General features: G+C 32.4%; 3 protein-coding genes across 3 annotated transcripts; 2 read left to right on the forward strand and 1 right to left on the reverse strand.

Annotated features, from left to right (window-relative positions):
* Window positions 1-1,534: 1,534 nt before the first annotated feature.
* Window positions 1,535-8,888, reverse strand: LOC123213045 (DNA polymerase kappa). The gene is made up of 14 exons (XM_044632374.1): window positions 8,778-8,888; window positions 8,419-8,591; window positions 7,715-7,888; window positions 7,452-7,575; window positions 7,263-7,363; window positions 7,027-7,113; window positions 5,695-5,790; window positions 5,426-5,546; window positions 4,695-4,823; window positions 3,548-3,639; window positions 3,228-3,339; window positions 2,749-3,083; window positions 2,244-2,533; window positions 1,535-1,843 (listed from the first exon to the last, which is right to left on the reverse strand). The coding sequence occupies exons 1-14, from the start codon at window positions 8,866-8,868 to the stop codon at window positions 1,726-1,728; spliced, it is 2,043 nt and encodes a 680-aa protein (XP_044488309.1). The 5' UTR covers window positions 8,869-8,888; the 3' UTR covers window positions 1,535-1,725.
* A 3,873-nt stretch (window positions 8,889-12,761) lies between these two features.
* On the forward strand, window positions 12,762-14,556 carry LOC123215057 (endo-1,4-beta-xylanase 5-like). Its single transcript, XM_044635111.1, is given in 7 exon segments — window positions 12,762-12,926; window positions 13,339-13,573; window positions 13,576-13,630; window positions 13,632-13,771; window positions 13,774-14,126; window positions 14,209-14,275; window positions 14,278-14,556. Coding segments are annotated over 7 exon segments (1,152 nt in total). The 5' UTR covers window positions 12,762-12,821; the 3' UTR covers window positions 14,475-14,556.
* Window positions 14,557-15,002: 446 nt separating this feature from the next.
* LOC123213183 (endo-1,4-beta-xylanase 5-like) lies at window positions 15,003-18,702 on the forward strand. Its single transcript, XM_044632562.1, has 7 exons — window positions 15,003-15,382; window positions 15,572-15,618; window positions 15,781-16,003; window positions 16,087-16,253; window positions 16,583-16,681; window positions 16,769-17,563; window positions 18,201-18,702. The coding sequence occupies exons 1-7, from the start codon at window positions 15,316-15,318 to the stop codon at window positions 18,552-18,554; spliced, it is 1,752 nt and encodes a 583-aa protein (XP_044488497.1). The 5' UTR covers window positions 15,003-15,315; the 3' UTR covers window positions 18,555-18,702.
* Window positions 18,703-20,287: the final 1,585 nt, after the last annotated feature.

A 20,287-nucleotide genomic window follows, 5' to 3' on the forward strand; every position in this document is an offset into this window, starting at 1 on the left:
CTTATTTAACTATATAAATAAATACATATTTATATATATTATTAAATAATTTTAAATTAAAAATAAAATTATATTTTATTATATAACAATATTATATATATTTATTTATATATTAAAAAATAAATATACACACCATTATTCTTTGTTTTATAAATACTACTCTATTAAAACGGTTTTCTCATTTTTTTAGATTAAACAATTTATATTAAACTATTAAATTAATAAAATCAATTTTATAAAATGTTTCCGTGAAAGAAGAAGATTAAAAATAGTAATAATTATTATTATTATATTATCATTATTATTAATGATTAAAATATTTTCAACTATTTTAATGAAAAATTTTAATCTTGAATTTAACATAAACAAAAGCTTGTTTAGCCCTATATTCACTTATCCTCTTCATTTTCACCGGTTTTCATTTTCAATCGGGCTTTATCTCAATATTGATGGACCTCTATCTTTGAAAGCTTTCATTTTTTCCTTTTCCATCTTCCTCAACTAAGTAATAATTTTTTGGATATCTAGCTCCTTGGGGTTTGTTGGTTTTGTTTTGTTTTTAGGTTCTTTTTCCTTTTCTTGTTTTGTTTGCACTCATTCACTTTTTTTTTTAATTACCATATCTCAACCACTGACAATTTTACATGGTGGGCGATAACAATACAGAAGAATACAATGACAAAACTTCAACCAAAATCTTTGTTGGATGTTTGAAGGGATACATGAGGATGTCTTCACAATCAAGAACACCAAGAGATCCAGGGCCAAAAACTTAATGAATCTATGTTTTAGCCAAAAAAAATTGTCCAATTTAGGTTTCCGCCATTGGAATTAAAACAGGTGATGCTACTAATTTCATTGAACCATCTTAAGAATCTTGTCTAACAACATTATACACAAAAATAACATTTAGATTTTGAATATTCTTCTTTCCCCTCCGCAAATTATTCGCTAAAGATGAACTATAGCTGTATAGCATAGCTAGCGCATAAATCTTAAACTAAACAAGCCGATGATACATGAAAAAGCACTCTTAAACCAAATAAAATATGGTTGTTCCACAACTTTTGTTTGCTCAATGTTTGTCAAATCTTGTTTTGGCCCCCACTTTTGTTTGTCAAATCTATTTTTCAACTAAAAAAGTAAAACCAAATGAAACCACCCAAAGCCCAACACCAAATGCTATACCTAAATCCAAATCCAAAAGAAATTAAGACGAAGCCAACTCAGATAAATTTGGCCCAACTCCAAGCTAGAACAACAATAAACCAAAAACCAAATACGACCAACAACCAGTTAAACTCCATGCTAGTGCAACAGCAAATCGAAAATCAAACACGAGCCAAGCACAAACTTACAAGAACTGTAGCCAAATAAGAACTTGAAATATTAATTTCTTAATATTTAACGAAAAAATATAAGCAATTAGTCAAGTTCGATAATCCATCCCATTTGTTCAATTCAACGGATAGCTTGGCAATAACTATGAACTTGTTTATGTAAAAATAATTGAAATTGTCCACTAAACTACAAGTTGAACCAAAGAGCTGTTATTACTGGCATTTAAATTATTATCTAAATTACATTTTCGACTTTGCTGCACATAGTGCTGCTGAAAATAATGAAATAAATACTACCAGTGAATACTCTAAAATTGACTATGATGTAAAAAAAAAAAAAGACAAAACATATATACAGGATTAGATAAAAATAAATACCATGATGCTAGAAGTTCTGATTGCTCTTCACAAAGAACATGTCGATGGGAAGATATCTGCCTTCTTTCTTATTCAATTTCAGCTTCTTACGTTTACCATGGCTTGCAGGATCCTTACTGAAACGCCTGATAATTCTTTATTATTATTAGATCAAATTTGGATTCCACATAAACAATGGAAATGAGAATAATTAAAACAATTTGTTCATTAATATTGCTACTCAAGACAAAATCAGTTCCAACTGTGAGCCTATTACCAAAGGAGAAAGTTTGCTACACTAATTGATTTCCAAATATGAGAGTTGTTTAATCCTAGAACATGTCTCTATATTTGTCATGAATATAATGTCATTTTATCTGTCCATATTTGTCTATATTTCAAGTATCATAAATGATTTTATACAAATTAACCAGACTTCAACTTATTAAAATAATTAGCACCTGGAACAGATCTCACTGTTTCAAGCATTTTTACAGATGACAAGGACAAGACAGAAGAACTGGACTAAATTAAAATATACACTACCTTTGCTGCAGTATCTGCGTTCTCAACTTGGTGCCAGATTCCTCCTTCTGAAGCCTCTGAGCAAGGTGAAAATCAAAGTGCTCTTGCCTTTCCTCAATAAAAGTTGGTGGCATTTCTATTCCACATATTGAACACTTGTAGTCATCCACCCAGAAATTTTTACTTTCCTGATTAGATGAAGACAAAGCCTCTTTGTCTAGGGTATTAGCTGCCTCAATTCTGTCATGGTGCCTGCCTTCAGATTGCTGGGAATCAGAAGAATTGGCTTCTAAAAATCGTGAAACTCCATTCTGGTGATATTGGGAGAATACCTTATCATGTCAGACTTATTCTCCTAAACAAATAGAAATGCACAATGTAGCTATTTGAAAAAGGAATTGATCTAGAAGAGAACAAATAGATAAACTTATGAATATGAACTAAAATTTCTAAATGGTATAAAGAGAATGATGTTCATTCATTCAAATTAAGAACCAAGTTGACCTTTCTTCAGCTTGACACGCACCTCTTCTTCAATTTCATCACTTGAAGGCTCAATAATATTCTCTGCTTCACCAACATTGTAGGCGAATCTATGATTGTCGTCATCCAGATTTGGTACACATTTGTTATCAAATGGATTCGTAAATTCACAATGACTTGTCTCATGAATATCAAGGGAGATACTAATTTCTTCATCTTGCATGAAATGCTGATCACTGACATCTGATCCCAAGGAATTTTCATCCCCAACATTTTTCCTAGAAGCATCTCCTGACATTATAAATTTGTTGAGAGTTTTTTGAGTAGGATCTGTCGGGGCACCAAACTTTTCTTCATTGAACTGAGATACTCGCAGGCCTGACAGAAGAGAATAATTTCTTTGTCAAAATATGAACTCCACAAGGTGCAAGATTAATTTTCTAACTAGCAATATATTTACTATCTCACTTAGATATATAAAAAAAATTTACTATATCGTAAATCATCGAGGTGTTTTTCTACCTATAAGTCTTAATGAAACAGGAAGTTCAGCCTTCAGTAGCACTGAAGCATGTTTTAATATGTCCTCGCTAGAGCAAATATATTTTTGCAAAGTGACTGCTCTGCTCCGAACCTGAAGAGAGCAGTTTGTCATTATGAAGCTTCAGAGCAAGGATAATACACTAGTGATGAAAACAAAGAAGCAAAATAAATGTTCAATAAGAATTAAAAAAATTGCAATTGTAAGGACACTTAACAAGAAACAACATAAGTTCACACTATTATTATCACAATTCACTCTCATTTTTCTACATAAGCAGTACTGGAGCATTCAGATGTACCTCAAAAGAAGCAGTTTTCAGTTTAAGAGTTAATGTTCGCCCATGAAGACCCTCTCTTTCCATGTCAGCAGATAACATGTCTGCAATTTCAGCTGCAGGTATAATCTTGATAAGGCATGGTTGGAGGAAGATATATTTGATTACTTATCAAGACAGCTTATGATTCTTAATATCAAATAAAAATTGCTAATTTCTTCACAGTTATCCCAATCATTGTAAATAATAATATATTTAGACTTGGCAATTAGTGCCTTTGAGGTGTCATTTCAAACTTCAGGTTAGAAGATCCTAAACCCGGATTAAAATTGTATCGGAAAACACCCAACCCAAAAAAATCCATTGACTCGGTTAAGAAATGTATTGTATCAAAATGCAACCAGTTCAACCCGTTTGACCCAACATGATCTGAACGTGAAACAACACATATTTGAGCCGTGTTTGGATTATGAAGGGTCAACTTGAACACAACTCAATTGCAAATAAATTGACTCGAATGCTACCCGAATTAGAATTCATGTAAAAAAAACCCTCAACCCAAATCCACTCTTTTATATGTCATGTCAGATTAAAGGGTTGTGTCAAAAACTTACAAGCTCTAATTATATGCACCTGGTTTGGTACTGGACTCAGAAATTAAAAAATGAAGCTGAAAAGCAATACAGACCAGCGGAAAATAAAACTCTTCAGTTAAAATCAAAGGCTCAATAAAATATTAAATTAGATCCCTAGTTCAACTGACTCAATTCTGTTAAAAGCACCACTATTCAGCTCTTCTCAAATTTCCAGCATGACTATTCTGCACTTCCAAATTCTCCACACAGCAGCTGTTAGGGTCATCTGAATAGTAGCTTACCGTATTTCCATGATCTTAATGCCACACAGCACCCACTGAGGCAAAATCAAACCAAATCCAAATGGACCATTAAGATTTGGGTCTTAGTACAAAGTTCAGGTGTAATGTCAATACCGATAAAATATCGACAGTTTAGAAAGGCCTTAGCATGTTACTTAAATATCTGGAATCGAGTTTCAGAAATGGAACAGCAAAAGAATGGACCGATGATAGCAAGCAATGGCTCTATAACAAAGCATTACCTCACAATATATTCATTTTGATAGGAAAGAACAGAATGTTTAAGTCACTTACCCAATTTCTGATATAGAAATGCCTTGTCTTTTGTGGCTGAGAAGGTTCTCTCATTACTGATACTTTTTCTGAACCTGATTTGAGGGGTGGCTGTACCTCCAAGCCCCAGTCCCACAGAGAGAAAAAAATCTGCAATAATTGACAATATCTTCAGAAGCCAACAAAATCGCATTGCTTCTCCTATGTGGAAGTTGCCTGTGATTGTGTGTTTGTGAAGACATTTAAAAAACATAAATACAAGTTACAATCAATTAATCTGTAATGATGCACTCAACAGAAATCACTTTAATTTGATCTGCAGAGTATATATCAAAATGCCCTGTTATGTCACATATCATTCAACTGATCACTTGATTTCTTGTTCTGTATGAATTGTTGAGAGAATATCCAACATTACTGCTCTTGCTTTCAAATTTATTCTATTATTATCAACTTAAAATTATAGAAAATGCAATCACCCCAAACCACTAACCCTCCAAGCAAAAGGAGAAAACAAGAAATGCAAATGGGGAAGACCCCAGTAAAGGTAAGATAAAGATCTTACGAAAAATGGGGCCCTCAACTATATAGAAAGCAACAGACCACTAAAATAAAGTATTGATTGGTTAACATCTATCTTTCCATACACATATTTATTTGCATACAATGATCTTTACATACACATATTAATTTACATACAATCATCTGATAACAATTATAGAAGAGTGGAACAAACTGACCAGTGTGCTAACCTGCCGTGGAATTTGAAAAAAGCACACAGATAAAACTGCCCTTTCCCAGCATTTCCTCACATGTATTAATTCCAAAAACATCTCTTAAAATATGCTCAGTGACTTTACCAATGCCTCCAATCTGTAGATACAGTTTGCTATGTGTATATTAGAAAGAATGTCTATTGTGTTGATTTGTACCATCTCAAAGATGTCCTTTCACAAAAAAAGAATTGTTTCAAATAAGATGCTGCAAAGTTCTCTAAGAAATTAGCAAATCACATATAAACCTTTCGTATAGGAAGGGATGATATAAATGTCATCACAGCCATCCGGTCATTTGGCAAAACAAACTGTCCATTTGGCTTGTTGATATCTGAACAAACCTGAGGATGGAAAAATGATATTCTCTGAAGGATTAATAACTTTATGAATGTGTGCTAATCTAACTTTAAAAGGAAAAAAAAGCTAGCAGGGAAGAGAAAATATTATGCATGCAACAGCCAACTAATGAACAATAATTTTCAATTGTGAAAAGTTAAAGAAAGAAAAAAATTGTAAAGGCAAATGATTCAAATACTTCCTGCAGATGATAGACGAAGCTACAAGATAGATAAGACTCAACAGTATTCTATCAATAATAAAATAAAAGGCAATGGTAAAATATTGCATTGCTCAAGTTTCTAATTCATTTTCCTACTCAACCACATGACAAATAAGCAAGTGATGGAAAAGAAAATAGATTACAAGCATTCATAAGAATATTAGAATATAAACACACCAACTACAATGATGCTTGCATTTCAAAGTTGATACACTCAAATATAAATTACAAAAATACTTTTTTGTTGTATTCTACTGGGATAAGTCTCAAAGGTCTAAAATCCGTTTTTATATCTCCCGTCTAGCTTTGTGACTTGTGCAACTTGAAATCCCATAATCCTCATCTATGCTTTAGACAAACTTCTCATCTGTTCTCAACTGAACAGCCCTGTGCTTCACATTTAACCAGAAAATTTAGGTGTAATACAACTGTTCACTTGAAATCAAATGGCACACTGATCACTGAACAAATTACCAACCAAACTAACTTGCAGGCCATAAAATTGAACTTTATTCTTTTTTCTACACCAAAATTTATTATTCGTCAACTAATTGAACTTTCATCTTTTTTCTCCACCAAAGTTTATGATACGAACCTTAGGAGAACCACACCTCAAAAACTAGCTATTGAAATGGGAGAGTCCAAGGCCATATAAACCCCACACTAGTTGCCCATACTTTCCAATGTGAGATCCAAGTCTCATACCTTGCACTTGGGATCCTAACAGTTTATCACTCATCAAGAGATTGAACTTTCAACTTTTTTCTTCACCAAAATTGCAGAAAGAACTTCCTGAAGAAGATACCTCATAATTCCTTTAAATGTTTCTTATTCTACAATGAGAAAAAAAAAAAACTTCTTATGCAGAATTGTAGACTTTATTAGACTGGAATGAATGGATACTTTTACATTAAAATTCATCATAGCTGTTTGATAAGTTCAGAAGACCAGAGGATGACATCCATGCAAAATATAATTTAGTAATTTACAAATATATTTACAGAATAGCCAGAAGAACCTTAGCAAGTAGGCGGTTTGGTGCTACTCCTGCACTGCAGGTCAAACCAGTCTCTTTGTAAACTCTGGCTCTGAGTTCTTCGGCAATCTTCATATATCAAAACAAGAAAACAATATAAGACCTATAAGAAAAACTTGATAAGCATAACTCTATATAAGCATGAACAAAACAAATGAATGAAGATAGAAATATGTTATGCACGGGAAATTAGCAGCACTTTATATGCACTGACTTACTTCTGCACTGCTAATGCCCCTTTCTCGGCAAACCTCTGTTATGTCAAGATATGCTTCATCCAAACTAGTCACCATGAAGTTAGGATCATAGCTGTGGAAAACTAAAATGGCAAGGGAGCAAATTAAGAGATTTGTAAGTGATAACTGCATGTCAAATCCAAAAATCTTTTCTGATAGCAGAAGTCTAACCTTTTCTGGTTAAATCACTGTAATATGTGTACTTCTTAAAATCTGTGGGAACAAAAATTAACTCTGGACACAGTTTACGTGCAATGAAGCCAGGCATTGCAGCACGAACCCCGAACCTTCGGGCCTACAAAATGATCAAACTGTGTTCAAAAAATATTTGGTAACAATTTATAGTTGTAAGCACTTATCTTTGCATGGGTTGCATAAGACTGGTAAAATATCATTTATGATTTCCCTAGAAATCTGCAGTAAACAATTCAAACCTCATAGTTAGCAGTGGATATCATTGACATTCCGCCAACAGCCATTGGCTTGCCCTTTAAAGAGGGATTGCTCAATGTCTCTACAGCTGCATAGAAAGCATCCATATCTATATGTAGCCAAGTTCTAGACAGGTCACGTGTAGCTTCTAGCTCTGCAACTCTTTTATCTGCAACCTGAATAAACTCTAAATTTAAGTGGCAAGCATCATTCAGCAAGATTTAAACAGTCTGTTTTACTTCATGCTCTCAGATGAAAAAAAAAAAATTAGAATAACCGCTCGCCCAAAGAAATTTCCCCAATTTCAACAGAATAAGACTATGCCGCGACAGAAATACAAACATACATGTGGACTGTTGTCCTTGTTTTAATGGCATGAATGTAAGAAAAATTACTTATAGTATGTTCAAGAATGCTTTTGAAATAAGTACTTCTTAACAAAAGCACTTTTCACATAAGCATCTGGCTCTGGCAGGACTTCGCAAAGAAGCAACTATCTACAGATTTTTTGGCAAATGAAAATTGGGAGGCTAATTAATAGAAATCTAATAGTTCTAGTTCTTGAAATTCTGCATCAACACTAAAGATTGAAAATAAATAAAGAACTGTATATTACAAGCATAATTCGAACAGTGTACATATGATACTCAATATGGAAATAATGAAGTGAATTATAACATTTATGAATGTATAATTATATATGCACCTTCTGATGGTGTGAAATATCATGTGGTGTAAGCTCGGCACAACGAGCACGCATGTGTTCTATCTTCTGCCTTATAAAGGCTTCCTTGCGTTCCTCATTCTCATAATACTTGGATCCCTTGCTCATCTCATACACAACTCTTTGCACTTTCTCCTTGTCCACTCCATCCATACCTTAAACACCATCGTTTCATGCAAAAACTGATTAGCTAAAACTAAAAAGAAAATTTCAGAATCACGACATAATTAATTTCAAATTCGCGTCGAAGGAAAAATTATCCAATTGAATTTGAAATTAATTCAAGTTGACTAGTACGACATCGTTACAGTAAAATTAGAAATCGGTGAAGCGGAGAAAACCTGCTTTGGCGTTGGTGTAAACAGTGTGATAAGACTGCCATGGCTTTGGATTTTCATCTAATGATGAGTTTTGGCTCTCCTGCTTCTCCATCTCTTCGGAATGCTTCTTTGACAAGGAGAAGAGGGAAAGTATCCAAATGAAATCTATTTACGGAGAAATCTGAAGGCGCCAATGCAGATTGGGTTGGGCTAGTTGGCTAATCACCCGAGCCAGTTGGATTGGGCTAGCTGGGGATAGGTTTGGATAACCCATTTACCTTTGGGCGTTTTCGTTTGGGATTTAGGCTCAATCACTATTTCACACCCAAGGTTTGATGAAATGACTCTGTACCCATCAAGTTTGAAAAAGCCAAATTTTCACCCTCAAACAATTGTAATTTTTAAAACTATTGAAGAATATATTGAAATTTAAAATTTTAAAATACCCCACAATTTTTAGAATTTCTAAAAAGCCCTTAATTTTTTTCATTATCATCCCTAAATTTAAAAAAATTACAACTTTACCCAAACATATGATTGTATATTATTGTCACTCTTAATTATACTTATTCTAGTAATTTATTTTATTTTTAATTAAAATTAACATAAATTAGGGATATAAAATTTATTTAATAAACTTTTGGAGACATAATTGTTATCTAGCTAGAGAGTTATTTTATCTTTTCAATAATTTTATAAAGAATTAATAGATTTTTTTTAAAATTTACAAATAAGTGGGAAATTGATTTTTTTAAACTTAAAGAGTAGGAATACATCATTTTATCAAAGCTTGGGTGAAAAATAGTCATTTGGCCAAATACAAACATTGAATTCTAATAGTTGGATTGATATATAGAGTTATATTTTTTTCATTTTATAAGTTTCATCTTCATAAGTTAAAAAGATATACAAAACTCACGAAAGAGTATAATTATATCTTAAATTTAATTTTTTCTCATAGTTTGATTGATATATAGAGTTATATTCTTTTTGTGTCATAAGTTCATTATCATGGTTAAAAAAGATACACAAAACTTACGAAAGAGAGTAATTATATCTTAAATTTGATTTCCCAACAGGCAATAAAAGATATTTGGAGTAGCCTAACATTGATTTAATGGCCAAAAAACTTATCCCCACCTAAGGTTTGGTGAAATCTCAAACTCATATATTAACTTTTAACAACTTAAATATTTACTCTTTTGTTAAAATTCATTGTTATGATCAAAAGTAAAAATTTGATTTAATTAAAAAATTATCATATTTTCTTTTTAAGTTTAAAAATTTAACAATTTTTTCTCATTCAAAATATGAAAAGTAATCATTTTCTTTTAAGATTTTTTTTCACCACTACTTTCAATGACTATTACAATCTCCAACCATATTCTCTCTCTATGTTCATCGTTGGTCATCTTTACAAGAAAGGGATAGAGATAAAATAATACATTTATTATGTTAGTGATATTGAATGTTTAATATAAATATCAATTATCAATATTTTAATTAAAGTTAAGAAAATACGTTGAACTATTTTTAAATATTAAGTATAAACATCTTCTTATGTTATCGCAAATTTTTCCTTGATTTGTTATTTAGATTAGTTACTTGTAATAGAATTTGAATTAGCATTGTTATCGTTCGAATTCTTGATAATCAAAGGCAATTCACTCAACTCTTGCCCTTCCAAATCAACTAAATTCGTCTCTCAAAATAGGGGACTCAACATAATCCCTCCCAACAATACACTTTCCAAACTCAAGATATGTATATCATATAAGCAATATTATGCATACATATATATAAGTATATATATAATATATCATCATATGATTATAAACTATTTTATTCTTAATTTAAAATTACTTAATTATATAATAATATATTTTTTATGTACTTATTTATATATTTAGAAGCATGGTTGCAAAATTGAATTGGACCGAGCGGTTCGGACCATAAACAGGTGGTTACTTTATGCAAGTTTTCGGATTGGGCCGCAGGTGAATCAACAGTTCATAGCCGCTTTTTGGTTTTCCACGGTTCACCTGTTGTTGGTTCAAATAAATTGAAATTAAAAAAAACAAAATCTCAAATTGAAAACGTTCTTCTTCTGCGGAAGTTCTCTTCTTCTTCTGCCGAAATCTTCACTGTGAATCACTCATTCAGATGAAATCTTTCTGGCTCCATAATTCTTCCGGTCCTTTCTGCGCCTTCTCTGTCTTTCCTTTCTTTGGAGTCTCTTTCCTGGATGTTGGCTTCTTTGCTGTATTAGTTCTGCTGAGTTTCTTCTCTTGCTCGTGTTTAATCACAGATCTCCATTCTCTATGCCTGCATTTGCCTCCAACTTGCATAGATCTTTACACTATTTCATGATCGTAGTTTAGTTTAGTTAAGCTCACTTAAAGTTTAATTTGAAGTGATCTGTCAAAACTTGTCTTGTTAACTCGTACAATTGGGTTGGGTCAGATCGTGTGAGATAACATGAAAGAAACACGAAAATGTGATTGGCTATATAACTTAAGATAACCAGTATTTAAAGTTTTAATAATTAATTGAAAGAAAAGTGTAGGACATTATAAGAAAATAATTAAAAATTGTGATAAATTAGTGGTTCGTGTATAATTTTATATATAAATAATAATATATTATTATATAATTAAATAATTGAAAATTATACATAAAATAATATCTAATTATGATATAATAAATTACTATTTGTATAGAAAAATCATACCTATAATATTATTAAATTATATATTATACACTTTTTTTTTTTTTAATACATAACTATCATTCCCCATGTTTGCGTTTTTTATATTCTTCTTTACCCAATCATGAATCAACCACAGATAATTATATCATGGCCAAAGGAATCTTGATTAAGTGAATTCCTACCCGTTTAAAAAATTCAATTTCCCATCCATGTTAAATTTATTATTGTAAAGACAAAACAATCCTTAAATTAAATAATATATTGTTTTCAAATTTTCATTAAGCAAATTTTTAATTAAAATAGGCACGTCAATTATATATAACCATATGTTGACGATAAACTATAATTTTTGAATATATTACAAGTGTTAAAAGAAAATATTACGGAAAATTTTTGAAATTTGAAAAAGTTTAATATGTTTTTAAAATTTTAATATATCCTTTAACAATTTTAAAAATGATAGTTATATTGATAAAAAATTTAATAGAATGTAATAAATTAGAATTATAAATGTCATATTAATAATTAGTAGGGTTATATTTATATTTTCAAAATATATCAAATGAATATAATAATTTTTAAAATTAGATTAAAAAAATTCATTTGCATTTAAAATTTTTTTATAAAATGATATTTACACGCTGCTAATGTTATTTACAGCCCAATTCATTAGAGATGTTATTATAATATTTTAAATCTCAATGACAAAATGACCCTGATTATAATTTATGAATAAAATACCCTTTAATTATTCAAATTAATGATTGAGTTTACCTGGATAAGGGAAATTGGTTTTTTCAATTTCAAACGGGTGGGAATCATCGTTTCATAAAATGAAGCAGTTTTTATAATTTGTGGATAAAATACCCCTTAAATATTTTAAATCTCGATGACAATATCTATGAAGCAGTGCTTGGCACAGCCCCAAAGAAGTCAACCCAGAATTCAATCAGGGAAGACAAGAAGCCGTTAAAATAGGAGCATCAGGAAAAGACAAGAAGAGTTTCTACCAGGCGGTTCAACTTGAGAAAGGAAAAATATATAGTCTTTCTGGTAAGTCTTTCCCATTCGGTCAATAGGAAACTGTTGTTCATAAGATTTCAACTAATCGACATGAATTCCCATCATCAGTGAAGGAAGTGAGACTGTTGTTGCTGTATTTGAGACTTCTGATGGTAAACTAATCCCTGGTGGTAAAGTTGAAGCTCGGCATGGTTGCTGGGCTTTGCTCAAAGGCGGTCTAGTTGCCAATTTCACAGGCTTTGTGCAAATTCTTCTTAAGTTTTTATGCATCACTATTTTATTTCTTTGATTTCTTCTTCAAATCTGAATTTACAGAGGTTATCTTATCATAAATGCAGAGCAAGAATACGAAAGTGGAAATATGGGTTGACAACGTCTCATTGCAGCCATTTACTAAGGAGCAATGGAGACTGCACCAAGACAAAAACATTGAAAAGGTAACAACTTTAACATCTATACAATAGAGCTAGCCAGGAATTCCTGTAGGAAGATTTCATTTACATGAATAAACATAAAATTATTTAATCTTAATTTACAGGATTTGCATACAAATTATAAAATATAAAATTAAAATTTTAGGATTATAAGAATATCTGAATCCATAAAATTTTTAAAATTACATATATCAAAATATCTGGTCTTCTACTCATGAAACCTTCCGAAATAATAACTTTCAATTGTAAAGATGTAGTATATGAGTTGAGTAAAGAGAACCTAGTCAACATATAATATTGAGTTTACTTATATTCATTTATAAATTGTCATTAGACTGTTATTTATTTGGTTTTATTAAACCAAAATTATAATTAATATCAATCAACTTTAGGAAATTTTCTTTACACATCATAGGTGCGCAAGCGCAAGGTAAGACTCCAGTTGATTTATGCCAACGAAACTGTAAAGGAAGGTGCTATTGTCTCCATCAAGCAAATCAAGCCCGGCTTTCCATTTGGATGTGCAATGAGTGATTATATCCTCACAAGCACAGATTACCAGAAATGGTTCACCTCAAGATTCAAGTTTACCACTTTCTTAAATGAAATGAAATGGTGTAGCACAGAGATAAAACAAGGACAAGAAAACTACATATTGCTGATGCTATGGTAAAATTCGCCCAACAGAATGGCATTTCTAAAAGCGGTCAACATTTTCTGGGATGATCCCCAATACCAGCCTCAATGGGTTAAGACTCTTTCTCCGGAGGAGTTGCGAACAGCAGCGGTGAAACGGATAAATTCGGTGACTTCAAGATATGCAGGAAAGCTAATTGCTTGGGATGTAGTGATGAGAATCTTCATTTAAGTTTCTTTGAGGATAAACTTGGTAAAAACGCTTCTGCAAAATTCTACAAGAGGGCTTACAAGCTTGATCCAAAAACAAGGATGTTCATGAATGAATATAACACCATTGAGTATGCTGGAGATGAGACAGCAAATGCATTCCATTACCAGAAGAAACTGAAGGAGATTTCATCATATCCAGGAAATTCTGAAGTGTTGTTAGGAAGTGGATTGCAAGGTCATTTTAATCATGAACAGCCAAACACTGCTTACATGAGAGCCACCTTAGAAATTTTGGGATCAACGAAATTGCCCATATGGCTTACAGAAGTGGATGTCAAACCAGGCCCAAATCAGGTATCTGCAAAAACGAATGCCTCTAGATATCTAAATTCCAATTAATGTAAAATTATCAATTCTGAAGCTACTTTTCTTGCAGGCAATGTACTTGGAGGAGGTACTGAGAGAGGCTTATTCTCATCCTGCAGTTGAAGGGATTATCACATTTGAGGCCCAAAAGGTGCTGGTTTTGGCGATATGCTTCTGGTGGACAACGACTTCAAGAATACACCATCTGGAGATGTTGTGGACAAGCTGCTTGCAGAATGGAAATCCAGCACTCTGGAAATTAATGCAAGTAGTACAGGATTCTCTGAAATTTCATTGTTTCATGGAGACTACACAGTAACAGTTAAAACCCAGTGACCAACTCAATAACTTCTGTCAATTTTAAGGTGACAAATGACCTTCTGCAAGAAACATTACAAGTCCAGATTCGTCATTTATTCCTGAATAATACATAAATAAATGTTTGCTTTAAAATATTTACAAAGTTTCTATTACAATGGTGCCCTTTTGCCCAAATAATTAATTTCTCTTCTTGGAAAAATAAGAAAGTTACTCAACGACATTATCTGGGTCTAAAAATAAAAGAAATGGCAGATCTCAAGGAGGCAGCATATAGTGGGTCGACAATTTCGATGACGTTTTACTCAGGGAACTATTTGGGCACGAATTTCGACGGGTAATATTGTTTTGGTTTTTGAAATGAAAACTTAATAAGGATTTTTTTATCTAAAATTTTAAATTGTAATTTCTTAAACAATAATGTCATCTCCATTCACTCAATCCTAATACTTACAGGCGACTTGGAGATTGGATAAGGAAATTCAAGATATTCAGGGGACACATGACATGACATTTACTATTCTTTCAGCTAAATGCAGAGTATTGCAGACTCACACCGCCCGCACTGTTTTATTTACAAACTGGGTCCACTTGAAGTCTCTGTCTGCGTATGTAACTCCAAATTTGCTTCACTGGACAGCAACGGAACTTTGAATCTCATTTCTGCGTCATCTTAGCACATGTTGTGAGAGCACTCTAGGGTTCTGATTTTCCGGCGACGTTTTTCTGAAGATGAAGATGGATTCCGGGGAGACTCAGACGGTGATTGACTTTTTCTGACGAGTTTATTGAAATGCCGGTGAATTCTAGACACAAACTTGCATAATTCCTCTTCTTCCATTGCGGTGATTTTTCTGAGATGAAGATAATCGCTAAAATCTACTGTATCTTAATGCTTCAACTGCTATGCGTTTTGTTTTTTTCTGGTATGATATAACCCTCCCGTCGTATCACCATTTCTTTTTATTCAAAAATAAATTAGTAGATAAGCTGCATTTCTGGTGTCATTTTAGCATTTGTGGAGACATTTTTGGAACCATATTTTGACCCATGGATCCGAATTAGAGCTAATAAATGATCGTTTCTGCTTATGAGATCCTTTTCAACTGATGCAGGGAAAAGGATCCACGCTTTGTCATATGACTACTCTGCCACAACAGAGGCAAGAATTCTTCGTTTAATAGAACTATAAATTTACTTTCAGGTTATAAAAACTCCTCAAGTATCAATAATTGCACAGACAAGTGCCGTTAATAATAGTAATAATTTTGATAACTTCATACGTTTGCGGTAACTTAAACTTGAACATTTTATGATGAAGCAGTGCCTGGCAGAGCCCTGGAGACCGCATTATGGAGGGGGATTGATTGTTAACCCGGAATTTGATGATGGGATTGAAGGGTGGACTGTGTTTGGACAAGGAGCCATCAGAGAAGGAACATCACATAATGGCAACAAGTATATTATAGCACACAGTAGAACACAATCTCTGGACAGTTTCTCCCAGAAGGTTCAACTTGAGAAAGGAAAATTCTATAGTTTTTCCGGTAATCTGCCCCATTCTGTCAAATTCAACACTACAAAGAATTGGTTATGCTTTTTGTTGTTATGAAGGTAATTGATATTTCAGGTTGGGTTCAAATCAGTGAAGGAAGTGAGACTGTTTTTGTTGTGTTTAAGACTTCTGATGGCAAAATGATTCACGGCGGGAAAGTTATTGCTAAGCATGGTTGCTGGTCTTTGCTCAAAGGTGGCCTACTTCCCAATTTCACAAGTGTTGTGGAGATTTTTCTCAAGGTAAGGTGCTTCAAAAGTCTTTGGTCGTCTATTTTCCTGCTCGTCTATTACATTATGAAAATAGTCCAGTCCAAAATTTTATGGTCAATAATAAAGCAAAATATGGTATAATGACTAATAAAAAATCTTAGTTGATCTACGGAAATAATAATTTCAGCCAAAAGCTTAAATTGAAGTGTCTTTCTGACTACTTGTTCTGTTGTTCACTATTTAGACAGAATTCTATTCCATACTTTAATATGGTAGGGTTGACTACATTCACTAGTTTTATTGTATGAATTGTCCTCAAATCTGAATTGACACAATTTTTTTTCTTATCATGGAAACAGAGCAAGAATACAAAAGTGGAAATATGGGCAGATAACATCTCATTACAGTCCTTCACTAAGAAGCAATGGAGATCCCACCAAGAAAAAAGCATTGATAAGGTACCAACACATACATATTCATCAAACCAATTTGACATACGCCATTTCACTTTGAATTTAATTCCTGTTTGAACTTGAAATCTATAGGTGCGTAAGCACAAGGTGAAGTTCCAATTAAATTATGCAAATAAAACTTCATTGGACACTGCCATAGTTTCCATCAAACAAACCGATTCCAACATCCCATTTGGATGCGGTATGAATCAGAAAATCCTGTCAAGCACAGATTACCAGAACTGGTTTGTCTCAAGATTCAAGTTTACCACTTTCACAAATGCAATGAAATGGTATAGCACAGAGGAAAAACAAGGACAAGAAAACTATACGATTGCTGATGCTATGGTGAAATTTTCCAAGCAGAATGGCATTTCTATAAGAGGTCACAACATTTTGTGGGACGATCCCAAGTATCAGCCCGAATGGGTTAAGACTCTTGCTCCCAAGGAGTTGCGAAAGGCAGCAGAAAAAAGAATAAAGTCAGTGGTTTCAAGATATTCAGGACAACTGATTGCTTGGGATGTAGTGAATGAGAATCTACACTTCAGATTTTTTGAAGATAAACTTGGCGAAAATGCTTCGGCAGAATTCTATAACAAAGCTTACCAGCTTGATCCGAAAACAGCCATGTTCATGAATGAGTACAACACCACTGAGTGTGCTATAGATGAGGCACCAAATGCAATCAACTATAAGAAGAAACTTGAGGAAATTCGGTCATTTCCAGGAAATGCTGATATGCTATTAGGAATTGGAGTGCAAGGCCGTTTTGGTGGTGATAAGCCGCCAGACGTTGCTTACATGAGATCTTCCTTGGACATTCTGGCGTCAACACGATTGCCTATATGGTACACAGAAGTTTGTGTGGGAAATGGCACAAATCAGGTATTTTTGCCATATAAATGAATTAATACATAGATGGTGCTACTTCCAAGCAGTGCCGACTGCCCATATTAGAATAAGGCCTCAAAAACACAACAATATTAAATATTTTTTTATAAGAAAATTTTAAAAAGTCTATTAATCAAAATGTTATTTAGGTACGAACAAATTTATTAATATTGTTGTTTAAAAGTCAAGTCTGGATATTTGTTTTTGTTTTTTCAAAGAAATATAAACTGAATGTATCACATTCCATCTTCAAATTAATGTTTTCATTTAAATGTTGAGGTAAATTTCATTCAGTTCTTATTGTTTTAGTTTTAGAATTACACATTTAATTTTCGATCATTGCCACCACAAGAGTTGCATCCATATTCCAATGTATACTATTCTATAGTTTTATTGATTTCTCTTGCATATTTTAATTAATATCATTATTATTTTCTTCATAACTTTATTCATTATAACTTATATTGTAATTTTTTAAATCTAAAATGTTTACAAGAAAATATGATTTAGATTTTAAAAAAAAAAAAAAACCTCTTATAATAAGAAAAACTCACTTTAAATATCTCACCTTAGGCTTCAAACATCATTGAACCGGCATTTCTTTCAAGAAATTTATTACTTTTCTTGGCAGGCACAATACTTGGAGGAGGTACTTCGGGAGGCTTACTCTCATCCTGCAGTTGAAGGGATTATCACATTTGCAGGGCCAGAAAGTGCTGGTTTTAAGGAAATGCCTTTAGTAGACAATGACTTCAAGAATACTCCAGCCGGAGATGTTGTGGACAAATTGCTTGCAGAATGGAAATGTAAGAATCTTCAACTTGAAACTACTTCAGGTAGTGGAGGATCCTTTGAAGTTTCATTGCCTCATGGAGATTACAATGTAACTGTTAAACACCCAGGTTCAAACTCTACCACTTCCATCAATTTCAAGGTGACAAAACACCTTCCTCTAGGAATAGTAAATGTTGAGGTTGGTACCTGATTAAGAATCTAGTTGAGTAATAGCTTCTTATAACGGAAAGGGAAATCAATATTCTCAAGACTACTGCAATCATAAATAATTGTCCAATTTTTAAAAGATTCGGTGCACTTTGAATTATATGAACTAAATATGTGCCCTACTTTAAAAACCTGCTTTCATTTATTTACTATTAGTTCAAATAGTTTGCAAGTAAGCAAAAAGTAACATAATATTCACATAAGTCAAGTGTTATTTTCTTTATGTATGTGATCAAATCTTTTTCTTTGTTCTTTTTAATCCTCATTTAATCCGTTTGTCTGTAATTAATTCTTACAAAGTGTTAATGGTTTGTTTACCATTCTTGAGCTAGGATAAGATGGATATTATAAGATATTGAGGAGGTTGCTTTGGATCAAAATTACCTTTAAATTCCTACCATATGAAATTTAACTGATGTGACATTGTTTAATAACATATGGTTCTTTTTAAAATGTTGTCTAAATTTATCTCATAATCTTTTTTCATTAAAGTTGCTGGAAAAGCAACATAACAAGGCTGACAATAGAACCTAATGAATTGGGTTTGGTTTGTTCAAAATGTTGTTTAAGTTTTTTAATTTTAAAAAATCACATTCCCCTCGCCCTCCCACCGCCCCCAAAAATTTTTCTTCACCCCATTTTTGGCGTTGACGATCTCCCCTCTCCACTTTAAACCATTGATCAGCACACAAGAAGTAACATAAAACAAAGATAAAGAGATTCAATGACAAAGAGAACTTCAGATCTCTTTATTAGAGACGAAGGGATTTAAAATCTCTTCGTCAGAGATGGTTATGTCGTGTACGCGGACGAATGATTTAGGGTGGATAGGGAATGTCATTAATACTGGAGATGGTAGTCAGAGGGGAGAAAAAAAACCCTAAAGTTTTGGAAGGGGGGAATGTGACTTTTCAAAGTTAGAAAACTTTAGTAGAGATGAAATGTTAGTTTTTAAAATTTAGAAGAAAAATATAATTAACTTTATATTTTTTAATATTATCAATAAAAATAGCGATTTTACCTATACCTCTAATAAAAAATTTTAAACGCAGCTAATCAATGAATGAGATTTTAAGTTTTTCAAATTTCGCAGATATGAATTTAAGAACGCAAATAAACTTGGGTGGGAAATAGTCCTTTGGCCATATTAATTAATTCAAAACTCAAAAAAATTTATACTTTAATTAAATAACATTAAATAAATTAGATGGAGTTTTTATAAAAAACCATAAACAGTCATAAAATATCTTTTATTACAATAGGAAAACTAAAATTTTACCATTAAACTATTTAAAAAACTAATACTAATAAAATAGTCAATTTGTTAAATTATTTAGAAAAAAATTTAATTCAAATCCACCTTTACTCAATTAAAAATTTTTATTCGCGTGCATAAGATTCGGCTCTATCATAATATCTGTCTACATCATCATGTCATATACTCAAAACAAACTATCACATCATGTCTCATATCCATAATTGATTCTCACATCATATTTCACATCATCCACACCATTATGTCACATAAGATGTGCCTTTCACCTCACCAACCCTTCCTCCCCTCTTGCATTGGATCTATCTTCTCTTTATTCATCTTTTTCATCAACTTTCTTCTTACCTTCAGATATTTCTTCAAGCTCAATCTCTTCCTACCTTAGTCTTGTCATCCTTCCATGAACAGAATGCGTTGAACCAATCATCTCTATTAATTAAAAT

This window comes from Mangifera indica, chromosome 4 (assembly GCF_011075055.1).
Source record: "Mangifera indica cultivar Alphonso chromosome 4, CATAS_Mindica_2.1, whole genome shotgun sequence".
NCBI lineage: Eukaryota > Viridiplantae > Streptophyta > Magnoliopsida > Sapindales > Anacardiaceae > Mangifera > Mangifera indica.

Coding starts and splice junctions, on each gene's coding strand:
- LOC123213183 (XM_044632562.1), top strand. CDS start 15,316: ATGAAGATAATCGCTAAAATCTACTGTATCTTAATGCTTCAACTGCTA. Junction 15,383..15,571: donor ATGCGTTTTGTTTTTTTCTG/GTATGATATAAC, acceptor CAACTGATGCAG/GGAAAAGGATCCACGCTTTG. Junction 17,564..18,200: donor TGGGAAATGGCACAAATCAG/GTATTTTTGCCA, acceptor TTTTCTTGGCAG/GCACAATACTTGGAGGAGGT.
- LOC123213045 (XM_044632374.1), bottom strand. CDS start 8,868: ATGGAGAAGCAGGAGAGCCAAAACTCATCATTAGATGAAAATCCAAAG. Junction 7,364..7,451: donor CAGTGATTTAACCAGAAAAG/GTTAGACTTCTG, acceptor TTGCCATTTTAG/TTTTCCACAGCTATGATCCT. Junction 5,547..5,694: donor CATCCCTTCCTATACGAAAG/GTTTATATGTGA, acceptor CTGTATCTACAG/ATTGGAGGCATTGGTAAAGT.